The 21,945-nt window shown below is 35.2% G+C and overlaps 1 protein-coding gene across 10 annotated transcripts in view; it reads right to left on the reverse strand.

The window, feature by feature from the left end:
- The window catches only part of EXOC6B (exocyst complex component 6B), a 696,544-nt gene that overhangs the window by 233,000 nt on the left and 441,599 nt on the right, over positions 1-21,945 (reverse strand). The window contains exon 20 of one of the 10 annotated variants that reach the window (XM_027132002.1): positions 21,394-21,570. The exons of the other annotated variants lie outside the window; for them this stretch is intronic. Within the exon in view, the coding sequence (XP_026987803.1) occupies positions 21,481-21,570 (90 nt within the window). The 3' untranslated portion in view covers positions 21,394-21,480. Of the gene's footprint in view, positions 1-21,393; positions 21,571-21,945 lie in introns of those variants that run through there. 10 annotated transcript variants of the gene reach the window in all.

The raw sequence follows: 21,945 nt of genomic DNA on the forward strand, positions 1-21,945 counted from the left end.
CCTGCCAATGCAGGGGACATGGGTTCGAGCCCTGGTCTGGGAAGAGATTCCAAATGCCACGGAGCAGCTGGGCCCGTGAGCCACAATTACTGAGCCTGCGCGTCTGGAGCCTATTCTCCGCAACAAGAGAGGCCGCGATAGTGAGAGGCCCTCGCACCACGATGAGGAATGGCCCCCACTTGCCACAACTAGAGAAAGCCCTTGCACAGAAACGAGGACCCAACACAGCCATAAATAAATTAATTAATTTAAAAAAATATTCATTTTGAACTCCTGTTAGATTAAAACTGGAAACAGTCAGGTTATGAATTTTCCTTGAAGAATGCTTCTAATTGTAGCTCATCGGCTATGAGATATTTTGTTTTTATTATCACTAGTTTTAAAATATTCTGAAGTTATATTTTTGATTTCTTTTACAATCATAGAATTGTTTAATAGAAAATTTTCTAATTGTCCATGTTATTATTACACAGATAATTTGATTGACTTTGCAATTTAAACACAAGTCAGTGTGGCTCCATAGAAGGAGCTCTCAACTTATTATTTTCTATTGTCTCCTTTAACAGCATTTCTTTTGTTTTCAATCTTTTGTTTTATGGTCTGTATTTTATTTTGTTTTATTTTTCATACTTTTTTTAAAATTTTTGGCTGCGTGGGGTCTTCATTGCTGCACATAGGCTTTCTCAAGTTGTGGCGAGCAGGGGCTACTCTTTGTTGCGGTGCGAGAGCTTCTCATTGCAGAGGTTTCTCTTGTTGTGGAGCACAGGCTCTAGGCACACGGGCTTTAGTAGTTGCAGCACATGGGCTCAGTAGTTGCGGTGCATGGGCTCTAGAGTGCAGGCTCAGTAGTTGTGGCACATGGGCTTAGCTGCTCCGAGGCATGTGGGATCTTCCCAGACCAGGGCTCGAACTCCATGTCCCCTGCATTGGCAGGCAGATTCTTAACCACTGCGCCACCAGGGAAGCCCTGGTCTGTATTTTATTAATTCTCTTATTCCCCTTATTCCCTTTAATCATTAATTTAAATAGTACAAAAAATTGTCAGTTTTAGTTCCATTAGTGATGACTTTAACGTTTAAAATATATATTTAATGCACTCAAAAATGTGAATAACTATAAGATACATTGTTATTTTAAAATGACCGTGAAAGAAAATATGGTGCCAATTATAACTGTTAACTCACTATTGATTAGGAGATATATTCCAATTCCAGATATGTTAAAATGTAAAAAAAAAAAAAATATTCTTTACAACTGATGACATACACTAGTATGCTGAAGTCACATTTTTCCATTTATATACTTCAAAAATAAACTCCCCTAGGAATGATGAAGTAATTAGCATGTTAATATGACCTTTGTTTTCAACCCCATGCCCTAAAAAATCTCCATTTTGCTGGCTCTTTCTGAACTTTTAATCCCTGTTAACTAGCATCACATTTTTTCTAAATTATATATCTTCTATTTAAGAATTCAAACATTTCATTCCTGTTTTCCAAGTCTGTTTGATTCTGTGTTTAACATGTTCACCACCAGTCTTTCTATATGATAATTTTACCATTTATGGATTTCTTCTTTTGATTTACCTTCCAAGTAAATTTTTAGAAAGGGTTCATAAAGGCTGTAATTGCTTACTTTTTAAATTGTCATTTTTTTTTCTTCAACATTCTATAGACATTATTACAGTGTCATTTGGGGTATGAGAAAAAAATATGAGGCCAACTTTAAAAAGGTGGCTTTGTTTTTTTTTTTGCGGTACGCGGGCCTCTCATTGCTGTGGCCTCTCCTGTTGCGGAGCACAGGCTCCGGACACACAGGCTCAGCGGCCATGGCTCACGGGCCCAGCCGCTCCGTGGTAATGTGCGATCCTCCCAGACCGGGGCACGAACCCGTGTACCCTGCATCGGCAGGCAGACTCTCAACCACTGCGCCACCAGGGAAGCCCTGTTTTTTTACTATAGTAACATTTAAGGAATTTTTTTAATCTTAAACGTTACCTGGAGAAGTCTAAGTCTTTATTACTTTTTCCTGGTATTTAGTAAACTCTTTCAACCTGTAGGTTGAGGTCCTTTATTTCAGGGATGATTTTTTTCCCTTCTGTATCAATAAATTTCCACTAATAGTTTTTAATCTTTCTCACTGTATTTTGTGTGATTTTTCTCAAGCATTTCCTTTAAGTCATTAAGTCCATCTGCTGCATCACTGACTCTACATCTTCCTGTATCTAATGTGGTTTTAATTATTTTTATAGTTTTACCCATCCCCCTCTGCCTGCTCTCTTTTAATCTAACTTTGGTGTCCTTTTATCTGTATCTTAATCTCTTAAATCTCTTCTTTGATCTCTTATCATAGAGTCTATGGTCACTTTTATCCCCTTGAGAATGTTGAAAATTATTTTTTCTTTAAGTGTTCTTTAGTTTCTTGAGGTAGTTCTTTCAAAATATATTCCTCATTTGCCTTTTATGTTCCATGTATTTTATTTATTTTTGGTAGCACTCATCTACAGGTTCTAAGCTGTGCCTGTCATTTAGCTAAGAAAAGGAGCAATTTGATTCTATCTGCTATTTATTATGATTAGCGTGGTTGGATTCTTCTGCTTCTCAGTCATTTTTTAAGACATACTTTATACTCTGAGCTGGAAAGCTAGAAATTGATTGGCTATAATGTCTGTGTTCACTCCTTTATATGCCCTGCAAAGGGGCGAGAGGTTCGTAGAAAAGAGTGAATCTAGTAGAGATGACCTAATCTCAAATATTTTATCTCCAAATACTTTATCAAATTGGATAACTCTCTTGTCCTGAATTGATTACATGTGGGTAGTTCAGATTTTAGCCATTATCTATTTCAGAGCTAGCAGCACAAGTGGAAGGATTTTTCTACAAAAGGAAGTTAGGTTGAGAAAAACATAGTACAGCATGACCCTCTAACAGCTTCACCCCCTGTCATCTCATATTCTGAAGTATGAAAATCAGCCCCAATTTGGTATTTGCCACTTGTATCCGTAATGCTTCTATCTCTAAGTTAATATCTAGAAAACAGTCTTTGCAATAAATAGAATGGAGCTAAGGTTACTCCTATAGTTTCATCTATAGCTGAAGCTTACATCTCTATTTTTGCTTCTTTATGTCCATTTCAGAGTGTTTCAGGTAGGGCAATCAGCTCAATCAGCCATCTTTCCTAGAAATCTCAAATTTCAATTTTCACATAAAAGTTGATGAAGCCAGATTTAAGGATATCAAATAATAGGTCTTTGTAATTAGTGGTAATTATATTTGAATTTTATGCTGATTTAGAGCGTTTTAATACAATTTCACTAATTTCATACCTTTAAGAGCAGAAGCAAACAACAAGAAAAAGTTATTTTTAGTTTTTGTTTGGTTCCAATGACACTGTCATCATTCTAAGAACTTTTCTAAAAATCATCATGGAGTCACATATCCTGATGTCATTACATTTGATGCTTAGAAATATTCTGGTACTTTCTGTCAAATGAGCACCCAATTGTTTTCAGTGGACTATTCCTGCCCTTACCCCAAATGGAAAAGGCAGATAAAAAAAATGAAGATATTGGAAGATAACTGAAACATTTTTTAAGTTAAAGATTGTTTTAGATGATTAAACAAGTCTGATTAAAAGCAAACAGGCCACATTAGGAGAAATGAATAAAGCATCGAGGACAAGTAATGATACAATACAAGCATAAAGTGGTCTAGTTCTTTTAATACACGTTTCAGAACTTAGGTAATGACAGGAGGTTATACAATAGTGCTAATCATTCTCCCAGTGTTCCTGAAACTTGTCTTTTAGAACAGTTTTCATGGCCATTGCTTTTATCATCTTCAGTGGTAGCAATTACTCACTGTCTGTGGGGTTTTTTTTCCTTTTTAGTTTTTAATTCAGACATTAGAGCAGAGATTCCCAACTGGGAATGATTTTGCTCTCCAGGGAAATTTGGCAATGTCTGGAAACATTTTTGGATATCACAATATTGGCAGGGGGACTACTGGCATCTAATGGGTAGAGGCCAGGGATACTGTAAAACATCCCACAGTGCACAGCCCCCTTAGCAAAGAATTACCCAGCCCAAAATGTCAATAGTGCCGTGGTTTAGAGCCAAGACTGAAGAATAAGATGGGAGATCGCTTAAGCATGGTTCCTTGCAATCTATAGGCATTTAACAAATATTTCATGGATGAAGAAATAACTAAACTGAATAACACTCTTTGGGATAATAATTACAAAATGACACGATTCACGAAGTGTCTCTAAATATACTGTTTTGGAGAAAACTGTAATAGCTTTCCAAGAAGACTATAATGAAGGACAAAATTTATTTAGAAGTATGTTATGATATGATTGCTTTAAAAACCACACACACACACGCACACACACTCCCCTGACATCAGGTTAAATTTCTTCATCTTCTTACCTGTAGAGTTTTATAAGAAACCAAAAATAAACTGTTGATGTAGTCAACATCTTCCGCTCATCTATAAAGTTGGTCTTTGCTTCCAAGTGTATGGATGGAAGAGGTGTTTCTCCCTACAAGTCTTGAATACTCTTTATGATAAAGTCTGAGAAAAAAAGATGTAAATGGAAAATAGAACCTATAGAAACTCCTTAGTCTTGAAAAGTTACACCAGAGGGAAGTTTAACTTTGTAACTCACTTAGATATCATCTCACTAGCAACCAACGTCCACTGAACGAAATGAAAAATCTTAATTAAAGGGAAAATTTTAAAAGCAAGAAGAAATCCTGAATTTCTCTTTTGGTAAAACTGTTCAAAGAAACTGAGCTGCCAATAATGCCAATCCTGCCAATGAGCACTATAATACATTGTGCACTTAAGAGAACAAACTTTAGAGCCAGAGATTTGAGACTGATCTGGGGGCCAACCAATTCACGGCTATGGGAACAAGGTACTTTACCATAAGTGTCCTAAGTTCCTCCACTGTAAAAGAGGGATACTAAAATCTGTCTTGTCAGGTGTCATGTACTATTATAATCATAAATCACAGTAGAGACCAAAAGATCAAATAGTTCAGCCTGCCTGATTTAACTTCCTAGAGCATTAAGAAGACCACAATAACATTTTTCAGTTATTGAGTACTCTTACCTAGTACAGAAACTCTCACTTTGCACATACTTTTCCAGAATTATTATCATGGCTTCAAATAAGTTTCACCAACAATTTCATAATAAATTTTAAAAAATTATTTTGAGGATTAGCTTAGTCCTTTAAATTTTACTGCACATAACCTCTACCAATACTGGACATGGAATTAAGGAGTTGCTCTTTTCTGATGTGGCTGTAAGAACAGAAGCAGGATCAGGTTGTGCTCTTACCTAGATCTTTAGTGAGGGCAAAGAATTAAACCCCAAGTAAATCTCTTTATTTACTGATATCAGCTTATCTTAGTGATGAATTACTTTTAAACGGCATCTTTAGGATTACTGGATTACAAATGCATCCTATGGAGTTAAATCAGCGATACTCAAATCATTACACTATATTCTTCCTTGGAAAAGAGATTTCGTCTTTATTACCAGGCAGCACAGCATATCACTGAGCACATATCAGGTGTTCAATAAATATTCGTTGAGCTAAATTTCAAATTCTAGGAGCTCATGTTATTCTAAAGTTATGCACATAATAATAAAATAGACTAAACAATGCAAAGGAAAGGTAATTGAATTAGAACTGCATTATTAGTAATTTATCTAAGGCATTAGACTATGAAGATACATTAAAACTTGATTGGAAAAACACCGGAGGGAAGAATATGATAATTCTGAAATTTGGGTCTGTAGTTATCAATATTGAGAAAGATATGTTCTTATAGACCAGGATATACACATTTTCCTTACTCTTTTAGAAATCACCTTCAACTCACATTTAATGCATTCTCTTCTCATTAACACTTCAAATCCAAGTTGTTGTTTTTTTAATTTAAGTATAGTTGATTTACAATACTGTGTCAGTTTCAGGTGTATGGCAAAGTGATCAAGTTATGTATAATTTTTAAGAATATTTTCCATTATAGGTTATTACAAGATATTGAGTATAATTCCCTGTGCTATACAGTAAATCCTTGTTGCTTATCTACTTTACATATAGTAGTTTGTATCTGTTAATCCCATATTCTTGATTTATCTCTCCCACCTCCCTTTCCCGTCTAGGAACCATAAGTTTGTTTTCTATGCCTGTGAGTATGTTTCTGTCTTGTATATAGATTCATTTGTATTATTTTTTGGATTCCACATATAGGTGATATCATATAATATTTGTCTTTCTCTGTCTGACTTACTTCACTTAGTATGATGGCCTCTAGGTCGATCCATGTTGCTGCAAATGGCATCATTTCATTCTTCTTTATGGTTGAGTAATGTTCCAGTGTGTGTGTGTGTGTGTGTGTGTGTGTGTGTGTGTGTGTATGCATGTACAGTTTTTAAGGAACCTACATACTGTTTTCCATAGCGGCTGCACAAATTTACATTCCTTGCACAAATTTACATTCCTACCAACAGTGTAGGATGGTTCCTTTTTCTCCACACTCTCTCCAGCATTTATTATTTGTAGACTTTTTGATGACAGCCATTTTGACTGGTGTGAGGTGATACCTCATTGCAGTCTTGATTTGCATTTTTCTAGTGATTAGCAATATTGAGCATCTTTTCATGTGCCTGTTGGCCATCTGTATGTCTTCTTTGGAAAAAGATCACAGTTTAGAGTTTTGCTACATGGATATCTGAAGCAAGTATACAAACACAGAGTCAAAGGACCAGAATTTTCATTTAAAATGTTTTCTAAACCCTAATTTTATTTAACTTCCACAATGTTGTCTAGAGAAACACTGGTTTTTAAGAAACACTAGGTTAATTCTGTAAAAGGTTGGTGATGCTTTTACTCAGGAACTAGAGGAGCAAAATCCTACCTCTTCCACTTACCAGCTGTGTGACCTTGGGCAGTTTAATTAAGTTCTCTATGCTTTAGTTTCCTCATCCATTAAATGAGTAAAATGCTACCAATCTCACAGGGTTCTAAAACAATTAATATTTGTAAAGTAACTTAGAACAGTTGGTGTATACTGTAGGTGTATATGTTTTTGTTAAATAAATAAAATCTATTTGGGGAGAAACAACCTCAAAAGGCTTATTTCCCAGATATAGCAATGTAAAGATTATTGCAAAATCTATAAATCAAAACATTTCCACTTAACTCTTTCTGTTTTTGCATTTGGCCTCATTTAAGATATTTCTTTTTCTAAAATAAAAATGAGAGCCTTGAGTGCTATTCTGATCTGGAATCCTATTCCATCTCTTGTAAGTGAAAAAAGATACCTGGAATCATAATGACAAAGGTTAGTAATTCTTGCTATATAACCTACCACCAACAATATATAAAATATAGATGCTACTCACATCCTACAGAGTGAACACATTTAAGAAATTTCAATATCAGAAATACGCTTTCATTAAGTACAAGGCAATAACCTCTCCACTAGCTTTTCTGTAAAAGGACAAAGTTGAAAGACATAGAATCATATCAGTAAAAGGAACCATTTAGGTCTGTCTATTCCAAATATTTTACAAAATGCCATAAGCATAACACTGCAATCCTAAGAATAAGTACATATTAAACGACCTCACAGTTATGTCCAAATATAAATTCATTACCTAGTCCTAAAATTGCTCTTCTTTATAGGTTATCTATCTTATTGATACTGTCACCATCTCAACTACTGGATCAAAGCTTTCAGTCATCTATAACTCTCCTCTTGCTCAACACATCCACTCATTATCCACTTATATTAATTCTACCTCCATAATATCTCTGTTACTAATTCTCTCTTCATTTCTGTTCTGTCAAGTCAAACATTCTTCAGTCTAAACTAGATGTACTAGGAGGACATTCTGCAACTAACTCTTTTTTTAAAATATTTATTTATTTATTTTTGGCTGTGTTGGGCCTTCATTGCTGTGCAGGCTTTCTCTAGTTGTGGCGAGCGGGGGCTTCTCATTGCAGTGGTTTCTCTTGTTGCGGAGCAAGGGCTCTAGGTGCATAGGCTTCCGTAGTTGTGGGGCACGGGCTGAGTCGCTCCACAGCATGTGGGATCTTCCCAGACCAGGGCTCGAACCCATGTCACCTGCATTGGCAGGTGGATTCTTAACCACTGCGCCACCAGGGAAGTCCCTGCAACTAACAATTAGTTTTCCTATCCGTAATCTGTTCCACCTCCAATCCAATTTCCTGCTATCAAATTAATTTTCCAGAAACAAAGCTATTATTTTAACACTTCCTTATTAAAAACCTATCAGTGATTCTCCATTTTTCCTTTACTTGCTAGCTGGGGTCTTCCATAGCCTGGACGTTGGCTTTTCTGATTTATTTTTCCCTGCTGTCTTCCTTTACATAACCTATGTGCAGGAAATATCAAAATGCTCATTATTTCCCACACAGACCCCAAGCTTTCAGTCATTATTACTTTCTTTATGGGGTTACTTCTATCTTAAAAGACCTTTTCTAAGTATTCTTCAAGACCTACTGCAGATGGCATTTTCTTTATAATTCCCAAACTTCCTCTTTCTCAGCTAAAGTCTCCTTGGACTTCCATTGTGCTTTATCTGTATCACTCTTAGGGCACTGATCACATCTTACATTGACCTATCATTATTAAAATACCTGTGTAGTGCCTTTCACATAGTAGGGGTTCAATGAACTCATTTGAATGATTGCTGAACATCACATCTATTTTTAATCAGAAAATGGAGGTAAAAGGTTTTGAAGTTACCACTCCAAGAATAAATAAAGTGTTTACTTGCAGGGGACTTAACATATCAGTTATTTTCCTTTCACCTAGACCCTATCTATCTATCTATCTACATCTATATACATAAACACACATACATATACTACATATATGCACATATTATATACATATTCTCTTCACATATACATATATGCACATACATACACACATATGTGTGAATACACAAACATATCACAGCTGAAAAGAATCTCAGAAGCAGTATAATACCTAAAAAGAGTTCTGGAGTAACAATCAGGAGATCTGGGCTTTAATATTTTTTGTTTGCCAATAAGCAATTATGATAGCTTGAATAAGTCACTTAAGGCCTTTGAGATTCATTTTCTTATCTCTGTGAAATGAAATATGCTAAATATCATGCTAGATACTACAATAATATGAAAAGACAGAGGCTGTCACATTAAAAAAGACAATATTTTGCTGAATTCTCAACATCTAACACACAAGTAAGGCTGCCTTTTCCTTTATCTTCTACAAGATTATACAGTATATGAAACTGTACCTAATTTTTAGGATCCTCATCTTTTTAAAAAACATAGTTATGTTTGTCTACCTCTAGCTACAGAAGAATACATCCCATTCTCTATTTTTTTTAATTTTAATTTTATTTTTTTTAATTTTATTTTTTTAATATAGCAGGTTCTTATTAGTTATCCATTTTTACATAGTGTATACATGTCAATCCCCATCTCCCAGTTCATCACAGCACCACCACTACCACAACCCGCCGCTTTCCCCCTGTGGTGTCCATACGTTTGTTCTCTACATCTGTGTCTCAATTTCTGCACTGCAAACCGGTTCATCGGTACCATTTTTCTAGGTTCCACATATATCCATTAATATACGATATTTGTTTTTCTCTTTCTAACTTACTTCACTTTGTATGACAGTCTCTATTCATCCACGTCTCTACAAATGACCCAAATTTATTCCTTTTTATGGCTGAGTAATATTCCATTGTATATATGTACCACAACTTCTTTATCCATTCGTCTATCAATGGACAATTAGGTTGCTTACATGACCTGGCTATTGTAAATAGTGCTGCAATGAACATAGGGGTGCATGTGTCTTTTTGAATTATGGTTTTCTCAGAGTATATGCCGAGTAGTGGGATTGCTGGGTCATATGGTAATTCTAGTTTTGGTTTTTTAAGGAACCTCCATACTGTTCTCCATAGTGGCTGTATCAATTTACATTCCCACCAACAGTGCAAGAGGGTTCCCTTTTCTCCACACCCTCTCCAGCATTTATTGTTTGTAGATTTTCTGATGATGCCCATTCTAACTGGTGTGAGGTGACAACTCATTGTAGTTTTGATTTGCATTTCTCTAATAATTAGTGATGTTGAGCAGCTTTTCATGTGCTTCTTGGCCATTGGTATGTCTTCTTTGGAGAGATGTCTATTTAGGTCTTCTGCCCATTTTTGGATTGGGTTGCTTGTTTTTTAATATTGAGCTGCATGAGCTGTTTATATATTTTGGAGATTGATCCTTTGTCCATTGATTCGTCTGCAAATATTTTCTCCCATTCTGAAGGTTGTCTTTTCATCTTGTTTGTAGTTTCCTTTGCTTTGTAAAAGATTTTAAGCTTCAGTATGTCCCATTTTTTATTTTTGTTTTTATTTCCATTACTCTAGGAGGTGGATCAAAAAAGATCTTGCTGTGATTTATGTCAAAGAGTGTTCTTCCTGTGTTTTCCTCTAAGAGTTTTACAGTGTCCGGTCTTGCAGTTAGGTCTCTAATCCATTTTGAGTTTATTTCTGTGTATGGTGTTAGGGAGTGTTCTAATTTCATTCTTTTACATGTAGCTGTCCAGTTTTCCCAGCACCACTTATTGAAGAGACTATCTTTTCTCCATTGTATATCCTTGCCTCCTTTGTCATACATTACTTGACCATAGGTGTGTGGGTTGATCTCTGGACTTTCTATCCTGTTCCATTGATCTATATCTCTGTTTTTGTGCCAGTACCATATTGTCTTGATTACTGTAGCTTTGTAGTATAGTCTGAAGTCAGGAAGTCAGATTCCTCCAGCTCCGTTTTTCTCTGACAAGACTGCTTTGGCTATTCGGGGTCTTTTGTGTCCCCATACAAATTTTAAGACTTTTTGTCCTAGTTCTGTAAAAAATGCCATTGGTAATTTAACAGGGATTGCATTGAATCTGTAGATTGCTTTGGGTAGTATAGTCATTTTCACAATATTGATTCTCCCAATCCAAGAACATAGTATATCTCTCCATCTGTTTGTCATCTTTAATTTCTTTCATCAGTGTCTTATAGTTTTCTGCATACAGGTCTTTTGTCTCCCTAGGTAGGTTTATTCATAGGTACTTTATTCTTTTTGCTGCAATGGTAAATGGGAGTGTTTCCTTAATTTCTCTTTCAGATTTTTCATCATTAGTGTATAGGAATGCAAGAGATTTCTGTGCATTAATTTTGTATCCTGCAACTTTACCAAATTCATTGATTAGCTCTAGTAGTTTTCTGTTGGCATCTTTAGGATTCTCTATGTACAGTGTCATGTCATCTGCAAACAGTGACAGTTTTTTTTCTTCTTTTCCGATTTGTATTCCTTTTATTTCTTTTTCTTCTCTGATTGCCGTGGCTAGTATTTCCAAAACTATGCTGAATAATAATAGGGGTGAGAGTGGACATCCTTGTCTTGTTCCTGATCGTAGAGGAAATGCTTTCAGTTTTTCACCATTGAGAATGATGTTTGCTGTGGGTTTGTCATATATGGCCTTTATTATGTTGAGGTAGGTTCCCTCTATGGCCACTTTCTGGAGGGTTTTTATCATGAATGGGTGTTGAATTTTGTCAAAAGCTTTTTCTGCATCTACTGAGATGATGATATGGTTTTTATTCTTCAATTTGTTAATATGGTGTATCACATTGATTGATTTGGGTATACTGAAGAAGCCTTGCATCCCTGGCATAAATCCCACTTGATCATGGTGTATGATCTTTTTAATGTGTTGCTGGATTCTGTTTGATAGTATTTTGTTGAGGATTTTTGCATCTATATTCATCAGTGATATTGGTCTGTAATTTTCTTCTTATGTAGTATCTTTGGTTTTGGTATCAGGGTGATGGCGGCCTCATAGAATGAGTTTCGGAGTGTTCCTTCCTCTGCTGTTTTTTGGAAGAGTTTGAGAAGGATAGGTGTTAGCTGTTCTCTAAATGTTTGATAGAATTCGCCTGTGAAGCCATCTGGTCCTGGACTTTAGTTTGTTGGAAGATTTTTAAACAGTTTCAATTTCATTACTTGTGATTGGTTTGTTCATATTTTCTATTTATTCCTGGTTCAGTCATAGAAGGTTATACCTTTCTAAGAATTTCTCCATTTCTTCCAGCTTGTCCATTTTATTGGCATAGAGTTGCTTGTAGTACTCTCTTAGGATGCTTTGTATTTCTGTGGTGTCTGTTGTAACTTTTCCTTCTTCATTTGTAATTTTATTTATTTATTTATTTATTTTATTTATTTTTTTTGCAGTATGCAGGCCTCTCACTGCTGTGGCCTCTCCCGTTGTGGAGCACAGGCTCCGGACGCGCAGGCTCAGTGGCCATGGCTCACGGGCCCAGCCGCTCCGTGGCATGTGGGATCTTCCCAGACTGGGGCACGAACCCGTGTCCCCTGCATCGGCAGGCAGACTCTCAACCACTGCGCCACCAGGGAAGCCCTGTAATTTTATTGATTTGAGTCCTCTCCCTCTTTTTCTTGATGATTCTGGCTACTGGTTAATCAATTATGCTTATCTTCTCAAAGAACCAGCTTTTAGTTTTATTGATCTTTGCTATTATTTTCTTTGTTTCTATTTCATTTATTTCTGCTCTGATCTTTATTTCTTTCCTTCTGCTCACTTTGGGTTTTGTTTGTTCTTCTTTCTCTAGTTCCTTTAGGTATAAGCTTAGTTTGTTTATTTGAGATTTTTCTTGTGTCTTCAGGTAGGCTTGTATTGCTATAAACTTCCCTCTTAGAACTGCTTTTGCTACATCTCATAGGTTTTGGATCATCGTGTTTTCATTGTCATTTGTCTCTAGGTATTTTTTGATTTCCTCTTTGATTTCTTCAGTGAGCTCTTGGTTATTTAGTAACATATTGTTTAGCCTCCATTTGTTTCTGTTTTTTATGTTTTTTTCCCTGTAATTGATTTCCAATCTCAGAGCATTGTGGTCAGAAAAGATGCTGGATATGATTTCAATTTTCTTAAATTTACTGAGGCTTCATTTGTGACCCAAGATGTGATCTACCCTGGAGAATGTTCCATGTGCACTTGAGAAGAAAGTGTAATCTGCTGTTATTTGATGGAATGTCCTATAAATAACAATTAAATCTATCGGGTCTATTGGGTCATTTAAAGCTTGTGTTTCCTTAGTAATTTTCTGTTTCGATGATCTGCCCATTGGTGTAAGTGAGGTGTTAAAATCCCCCACTATTACTGTGTTACTGTCGATTTCCTCTTTTAGAGATGTTAGCAGTTGCCTTATGTATTGAGGTGCTCCTATGCTGGGAGCACATATATTTATAATTGTTATATCTTCTTCATGGATTGATCCCTTGATCATTATGTAGTGTCCTTCCTTGTCTCTTGTAACATTCTTTATTTTACAGTCTATTTTATCTGATATGATTATTGCTACTCCAGCTTTCTTTTGATTTCCATTTGCATGGAATATCTTTTTCTATCCCCTCACTTTCAGTCTGAAGTGGGTCTCTTGTAGACAGCATATATATGGGTCTTGTTTTTGTATCCATTCAGCGAGCCTGTGTCTTTTGGTTGGAGCATTTAATCCATTCACGTTTATGGTAATTATTGATATGTATGTTCCTAGTCCCATTTTCTTAATTGTTTTGGGTTTGTTTTTGTAGGTCCTTTTCTTCTCTTGTGTTTCCCACTTAGAGAAGTTCCTTTAGCATTTTTTGTAGAGCTGGTTTGGTGGTGCTGAATTCTCTTGGCTTTTGCTTGTCTGTAAAGATTTTGATTTCTCCATTGAATCTGAATGAGATCCTTGCCGGGTAATCTTGGTTGTAGGTTCTTCCCTTTCATCACTTTAAATATGTCATGCCACTCCCTTCTGGCTTGTAGATTTTCTGCTGAGAAATCAGCTGTTAACCTTATGGGAGTTCCCTTGTATGTTATTTGTCATTTTTCTCTTGCTGCTTTCAATAATTTTTCTTTGTCTTTAATTTTTGCCAATTTGATTACTATGTGTCTTGGCGTGTTTCTCCTTGGGTTTATCCTGTATGGGACTCTCTGTGCTTCCTGGACTTGGGTGGCTATTTCCTTTCCCATGTTAGGAAAGTTTTCGACTATAATCTCTTCAAATATTTTCTCAGGTCCTTTCTCTCTCTCTTCTCCTTCTGGGACCCCTATAATGCGAATTTTGTTGTGTTTAATGTTGTCCCAGAGGTCTCTTAGGCTGTGTTCATTTCTTTTCATTCTTTTTTCTTTATTCTGTTCTGTGGAAGTGAATTCCACCATTCTGTCTTCCGGGTCACTTACCCCTTCTTCTGCCTCAGTTATTCTGCTATTGATTCCTTCTAGTGTAGTTTTCATTTCAGTTATTGTATTGTTCATCTGTATTTTTTTGTTCTTTAATTCTTCTAGGTCTTTTATAAACATTTCTTGCATCTTCTTGACCTTTGCCTCCATTCTTTTTAAGGTCCTGGATCATCTTCACTATCATTATTCTGAATTCCCTTTCTGGAAGGTTGCCTATATCCACTTCATTTAATTGTTTTTCTGGGGTTTTATCTTGTTCCTTCAGCTGGTACATAGCCTTCTGCCTTTTCACCTTGTCTATCTTTCTGTGACTGTGGTTTCTGTTCCACAGGCTGCAGGATTGTAGTTCTTCTTGCTTCTGCTCTCAAAGTGTTTATTTTATAATTCTTTGTCTTTCATTCCATTCTTCTGTGCTTTTGCCTGGCTAATATTCCCATAGTCTATGTTTGTTCTGCTTTCTGGTCCTTTTTTGAAATTTTAATCAATTAAAGTATGAACAGGCAGATGTTGGAGACACTACAGGTTCAGTTTAGACTGATGTAGATTCCTGTAGTTTCTCTCTTTTCCTCTTTTTTTTCTTTTCCTTTCAAAAGAGAGCGATGTGTGTGGTGAGCCTGGCCTCCAGCTGCTGGGCCCGACGCTGACCCCATTCTCTATTAATTTAACTAACTGGTATTCAAATTGTGATTAGGCAACCATTTCAAAATCAACTCATGATGATACAGGTAACAACTTTCAAAGAGACAACTAATATATTTTCTACATTTTCAACATATTTTCAATATTTTTTTTATTTAGTGCATTTTCACTTAAGGTTTATTTATTTATTTTTATTTTTTTGACCACATCGCACAACATGTAGCATCTTATTTCTCTGATCAGGGATCAAACCTGCACCCCCTAGAGTGGAAGTGCACAGTCTTAACCACTGGACCGGCAGGGAAGCTCCCGAGATATATTTAAAACAATAACTTGTGGGAAAAAAGTTTAGACATCTATTATCATTGATTCTCAATTAACAAAAGGATTTTTATTTTGGGATCACAGAATAAAAGAACAAAATGTTACACCTAACATACCATCCTAGACAACTATAATAATGGCGTAAATATAAAATGAAAGTAGAATATAAAAATTAGCAAAATGACAATATGTTGTGATATAAAAACAATTCCCTTGATTTGGAGCATCTGGCTAAATCAATAATATGTTCACATCTAAACTGCTCAAATCTAAGTTCTTTATAAATATTGAATTCACTGCTGTCTTAGAACTTCTGGACAGCAGACTAACCATGGATCAGTTCACTTCAGGATAAGCTCTGCCCAGTATTGGAAAGGACACTGTGATTGTCACAGCTGCATCTGGGAAGGTGGCTAAGGACTTTGAGGAGAGAGTAAGTGTCATCAGCATTCTTTTATATATTCACAAATTTGAAAAGGTCATATGACATTCCATAGTGCCAAAAATGAAATAAGAGAAAAGCATACAATTTTAAGTCTATTGTTTCACTTATACTTAAGTCTAAAAGGAAAATAATCCTCAGCTTACATTATATAGATTTTGGAAGTCTTATACCAGAGCAGTAAACTATACATTATGTTCTCAGTCCTTTACCTTTGGTGTTTATGTTCCTCACTTCACTTTCCAATTTGTCTTATAGCATTTTTTCCATTGCAGTTATTGGAGGACAGAATTATAATGAAGCTTTAGAAGAGATCCCTCCCAATATGAAGTTCTATAACTATGTTGGATTAAATATAAGTATTTAATAACTAAATAAGAGTAATACAAGAAATATAAGGTGAAAGCAACTCCAAATTCAGGTCAATCAAAATTTATCTTTGCTATTAGTATAATTTCTAATATGCTTTTCAAGTTATTGGGTTGGATGACCTCTAAACATTATGCAGACACCATGATAAATTATACACCAAGTTATTCGTCATTTGTGGTTCCAGCACATAGAGGTAGAAGCACAGGAATCTCAGGGTTGGAAGACACAGAGTCCTAGTCTAGCACTCTGTCCTATGCATGCACTGCCTTTACAGCAAGTGTCCCATAAAAATACTATCCTCTATTTTAATGCTGACCGTGAATTAACTAGTTCATGCTCTATTTAACTTACTTCTCTCTAACTTCTACTTTTTAGATCCATTCAAAACAGGTCTAATCTATCTTCCATACAACCACTTTTTCCAGCATTTGGATTTCCCATTTCTAGAAGAGGAAACAGAGGTTATCCAAATTTTATTCTAAAATAAAAAGGCAGCAAATTACTGGTAAGAGTCAGGAACAATATTCATAGCAGCAAGCTATAAACTGCTTTATTTCTAAAACAATGTGAAAGTCTATCCTTTGGAAAAATAATAAACTCCAGAAAATTGTGGCAGGCTCCTCAGTATTCACATACTTTGTTACTACAGAGAGGGTAAAACAGACCGCAGAGAAATCTGAAGTAAAGAGGAAAAAGAAGCTAAACTCTGGTGTTTGGACAAGATCACTTTCTCAGAGTGCCCCCAGGCTTTTGGATAGAAGCAACTGAGCCAAATATCTGCTCAGGTTCCATGAAATCAGAGAAAGCACGTTTACCAGAGGGCCTTCAAAGGCAGAGATCATATACTGTAGATGGTATAAATATATTAAAAGTTAATCATCGGACTTTCACATGATATTTCAAAAGGAAATGAATTAAACAGTGACAGAGATTACTTATTAACTCATGGCAAAACAGAGTCAAGGTAAGTCATAAGAAAAGTAAATATTTGTGAGTTATCCATAAAGACATTGTGGTTTGGTAGTTTTCGGTAGTGGCAGTTTTTACTCAAAAGCAGATCAAATGCTATGTAAAATAGAGGAATTCATTGAATCAGACAGAAGATTACTAGATGTTCCTCATGACTCTCCACAGTTAGCATCAGTAATAAAATCATGCCAGGTCTAGCAATCTTCCCTCAATATCGCAGAATAGGTATGATTAGGGCTAATCATTGCCATATCATTTGCAGTAGACTGGGGCCATGAACTAAGATCAGACCTGAACTATTGAAACTCAACATGCTATAAAGCTTATGCTCATTAGACTCAGTCCCTGTCCTACACATGGGAGTCCAAGTTCCATGAGGAAGGTAAAGAGGTAAACAAAAACCACTGGATGCATCCCTATGGACCACTGTTAAAGGAAAGGGAAACCCTAAAGAAAGATCACAATTAAATGTCCCCTCAGTAACTGACCTTTCATATTTCCTTTATGACAAGGTAGCATATCAACACTATTCCTTCAATAATCTCAAATTAATGAATGTTTCTTATATACATACTATAGAAGAATTTTAAAGTTTTAATAATAATATGTTACATCTATTACATAAGATTTAGCATTATTTATTACAAACTTTATAGTTAATACTTATTAAATGTTTACCACATATTAAGCAATATTATTTACTCCATAAAAGTTTTCATGGTTTTAGGATAATCCTGAATAAATCATTACCTGAAATAAAACTTCTGCAGGCCTATAACTGTTAATGAAAAACTATCTGTGATCTAGAGGAACCTAACTTCACATAAATCGTTGAGATATAATTTTATAATCTTTCCCTTTTCCTCTCCAATCTACCAGTTAATATCTGAATGCTTCAGGTTACCTGTGATGTTTGAACCATAAAGTAAAATATAGTAAATACATATAATTAAAGAATGCAGACCTATAAGAAGAGAGATCATACACATCAACAGTACAGAATGGAAAACTCAATATCACCAAGAAAACAGAGAGACTAGGAATCAGAGATGTGGCACAGAGAAGTAGAATAGGGAAATGATAACATGAACAACTTGTCATGACCAATACTTCAATCCCTTAGGGAGAAAAAAGGTTTAATTTTGAAAATTATATTTAATAAGAAATGTATACTTCTCAAAGAGCAATACGTACCACCAAAAGACATCATTAAGAGAGTGAAAAGGCAAGCCAAAAACTGGAAGAAAATATGTGCAGTACAGGTATAAAAGACTAGTAACTAGAATAGTAGTTCTTGAAGTGTAATCTGCAGATGCCTGGGAGTCTTTCAGACTCTCTCAAGGGTCCACAAATTCAAAACAATTTTCACAATAACATTAACATGCTATTTGCTTTTTTCACCGTGTTGAAATCTGCACTGATGACATTTCCCTCGTGTTGACATTTGCAAAAGTAATGATGGGCAAAACAACTGGCGCCTTAACATGAATTAATGGCATGGCACCAAACTGTACTGGTAATTCTTGTATTCTTCAATGCCAGGCATGCACAATAAAACAAATGCTAGTTTTGTGTAAGAATGTCCTTGAAGAAGCAGTAAAAGTTATTAATTTTATTAAATCCCAACCCTTGAGTACGTACGTCTCTTTTATATTGTGACAAATTGGTAAGTATGCATAAAATATTTATGCTGCATACTAAAGTATGATAAAGAAAAGCACTTGCATGATAGTTTGAGTTGCAAGGTGAACTAGCTCCCTTTTTCGGGGAACATCCTTTTCACTTGAAAAAATAGCTGACAGAAAATTTATGGTTATTCAGACTTGGGTTTTTGGTAGGGATTTTCTTGAAAATGATCAGAATGAGTCTGCCACTTAAAAGAAAACAACTGACAGTATTAGTTGCCAATGACACAATTCAAGCTTACAAGCAAAATTTTCAATTTTGAAAAACTAGTATCTGCCATCATGATATAGCTCACCAGTACTTAAAGACTTTTTAAATGAGACTGGTAGTAATAATACTGAGTGTGATTTTTTTATATTATATACTAAAATATGTCAACATTTGGAAGATCTGGACAACTCAGTGGACCAATATTTTCTAAATGAACAATGCATGATGCTACAAAATCATGCATGGGTAAAAGATCTATTCAAAGTACAAAATAGACCAATGAACTCTAAGGTTACAGAATATGAAAAATTCATTGATAAGGTTTCAGATTCTACATTGCAACTAACCTATAAGAATCTATTATATGTCAAGTTCTGCTATAGTATCAAAAAGTATAAAAAATTATCTGAAAAAGGCTGTTAAAATACTCCTTTATTCAACATATCTACGAGGCTAGATTTTCTCATATACTTCCACCAGAACAACGTATCACAATCGACTGATGCAGAAGTAGATTTGTGATATCCAATTGTCTTCTATTAAGCCAGACATTAAAGTTATATATTAAAAAAAAAAGTAATGTCATTCCTCTGACTAAATTTCTTTGGTTTTGGAAAACAGAATTATTTTCTTGAAAAATATATTATTCACATTAACAATAATAGGTGTATTGTTATTTTAAAATAAACAGATAAATATTTTTAAATTTCTCAGTATTAATTTCAATATGATAAATATTGATAGATATGAAGAGCATACACAAAAGCTCTGGATTCCTCAATAAAAAGGAGTCTGAAGACCAAAAGTTTGAGTACAGCTGTATTAGCTTCCTACTGCTCCTGCAGCAAATCAGTACAAATTTAGTGGCTTCTTACAGTTCTGGGGGTCCGAAGTCCAAAATAGGCCTTATAGGGCTAAAATTAAGGCAACTTCCTTCTGGAGGCTCTAGGAAAAAATCTGTTCCTTGCTTTTTTCAGCTTCTAGAAGCTGCCCACGTTTCCCAGCTCCTGGCTATATCACTCTGACCTTTGCTTCCATCATTACATCTCCCTTTCTGACTCTGACACACCTACCTCCCTCTTATAAGGACCCTTGAGATTACACTGGGTCCATCCAGATATTACAAAATAATCTCCCTAACTCAGGAACCTTAGCTTAATCATATCTTCAAAGTTCCTTTTGCCATTAACATACCACAGCTGCTTAACTAAATATATCCTGAACAGAAAATCTTTAATAAAAAGGCAGATAACCCAGTTAAAAAATGGGCAATAGACTTGAACAACACTTCACAAAGAAGTATATACAAGTATATACAAGTGGCCAATAAGCATGTGAAATGTTGTTCAATTTCAAATGAAATATCAATGCAATACCACTATATATCCAATAGAAAGATTAAAATGATAAAGACAAATAAACCTAAATATAGATCGTATAATTCTTTGGAAAACTGTTTGGCAGGAAACTGAACATTTTATGCACTATGACACAGCAATTTCACTCCTAAGTATGTACTCAAAAGAAATATGTTCACCAAAATACATAAACAAGAAGTTTCAAAGCAACACTATTTCTAATAACCAAAAACTGGAAACAACTCAAATGCCTAAAAACTTTAGAACAGATAACAAATTATGGCATATTCATATAATGGAATATTATATAGGAATAAGAAGGAACAAATGCTAGTTATCACAGATTAATTACGGTGAACCTAAGAAATGACACAAAAGAATACATATGACACAAAAGAATGGAATTTTTATCATTCCACAAATAGGCAAAATCAAGCTATAGTATTAGAAGTACAGATAAAGATTACCCACAGGGAGAAAGGTGAAGATTTGACAGGGGAAAGGCTAGAACAGTCTTCTGGGAAACTGGTAATATTCTGTTTCTTGGTCTTCGTGCTGATGACACAGGTATGTCTACTTTGTGAAAATTCATCAAACTATGTACTTATGATTTGTTTACTTTTCTATATGTTTGTTATTCTTCAACTAAAAATAAGTAAATAAACTTATTTCCTTTTCTCAAGGATGGAGTATTTTTTAAAAAACACATATCTTCAAGGGCCTCTTACATAAAACAATGAGCTATAGGGGTCACCATATCTGTTTTACAACAGCAGAAATATAGATATGGTCAACATGGCACCAAAAATACAGTTCTAGAGAACAATCCTTAGATTTTACACAGTTCCAGTTGGATCTATATTCACATATAGCAGAAACAGGCATAGAAGAAACTACCTTCACAAAGGGTTCATGTTAGACTCCTTGAGCCTACAGAGTTGGGCCCTGTAGGCTCCAACTATTGAAAGACAGCTTCCCATTTTCAGGTCCTCATCAGTTCTTGATCCTAAGACTATCTTCCAAAGGAGTTATCAAGATACAAAACAATGAAACTTAAAATAAAAACAAAAGCCAGCAATTCACCAAAACAAAACACTCATATTCAAAGACACGACATAAAACGTCCTCACTTTGTTAGTTTAACTGTCACTGTAAGTGTTGAAAAAAGTCTCCATCTTGGAACAAAGGTAGTAAATAATTCATTTGCAGGAATATTGTAAGGGCAATCAAATTATCCTAAACGAAATGAAAAGAAAAAGTAGATAATCTTAACATAATCAGAAATGCATTGCTATATTTTTAAAATATATTGTAATACACATTCAGGGAAGTATTTCAGGGTAGAAAATTCATTTTTTTGGCTTTGTGTGTGTATATGTATGTCACAAAAATAATTTTTCAAGATGGTAGTTTTTCCCTAAGAAGAGCCTGGACCGCATCTACAACCAGGGAGCTAAAAAGCAACAAGCCTGCAATTCCTAATTCAAAGTAGGAGGAGTCCCCAGAGGCAAGTATGCACTGTGTCTGATTTCCAATAATGTGTGTTATTTGTTTGGAGAAGTTCAAGCACTTACTAAACCATATTAAAACTGTGGCTGTAAACCACCATGA

The sequence above is a fragment of the Aethalodelphis obliquidens genome, unplaced genomic scaffold (genome assembly GCF_003676395.1).
Source record: "Aethalodelphis obliquidens isolate GAN/ISIS:26980383/991018 unplaced genomic scaffold, ASM367639v1 scaffold40, whole genome shotgun sequence".
NCBI lineage: Eukaryota > Metazoa > Chordata > Mammalia > Artiodactyla > Delphinidae > Aethalodelphis > Aethalodelphis obliquidens.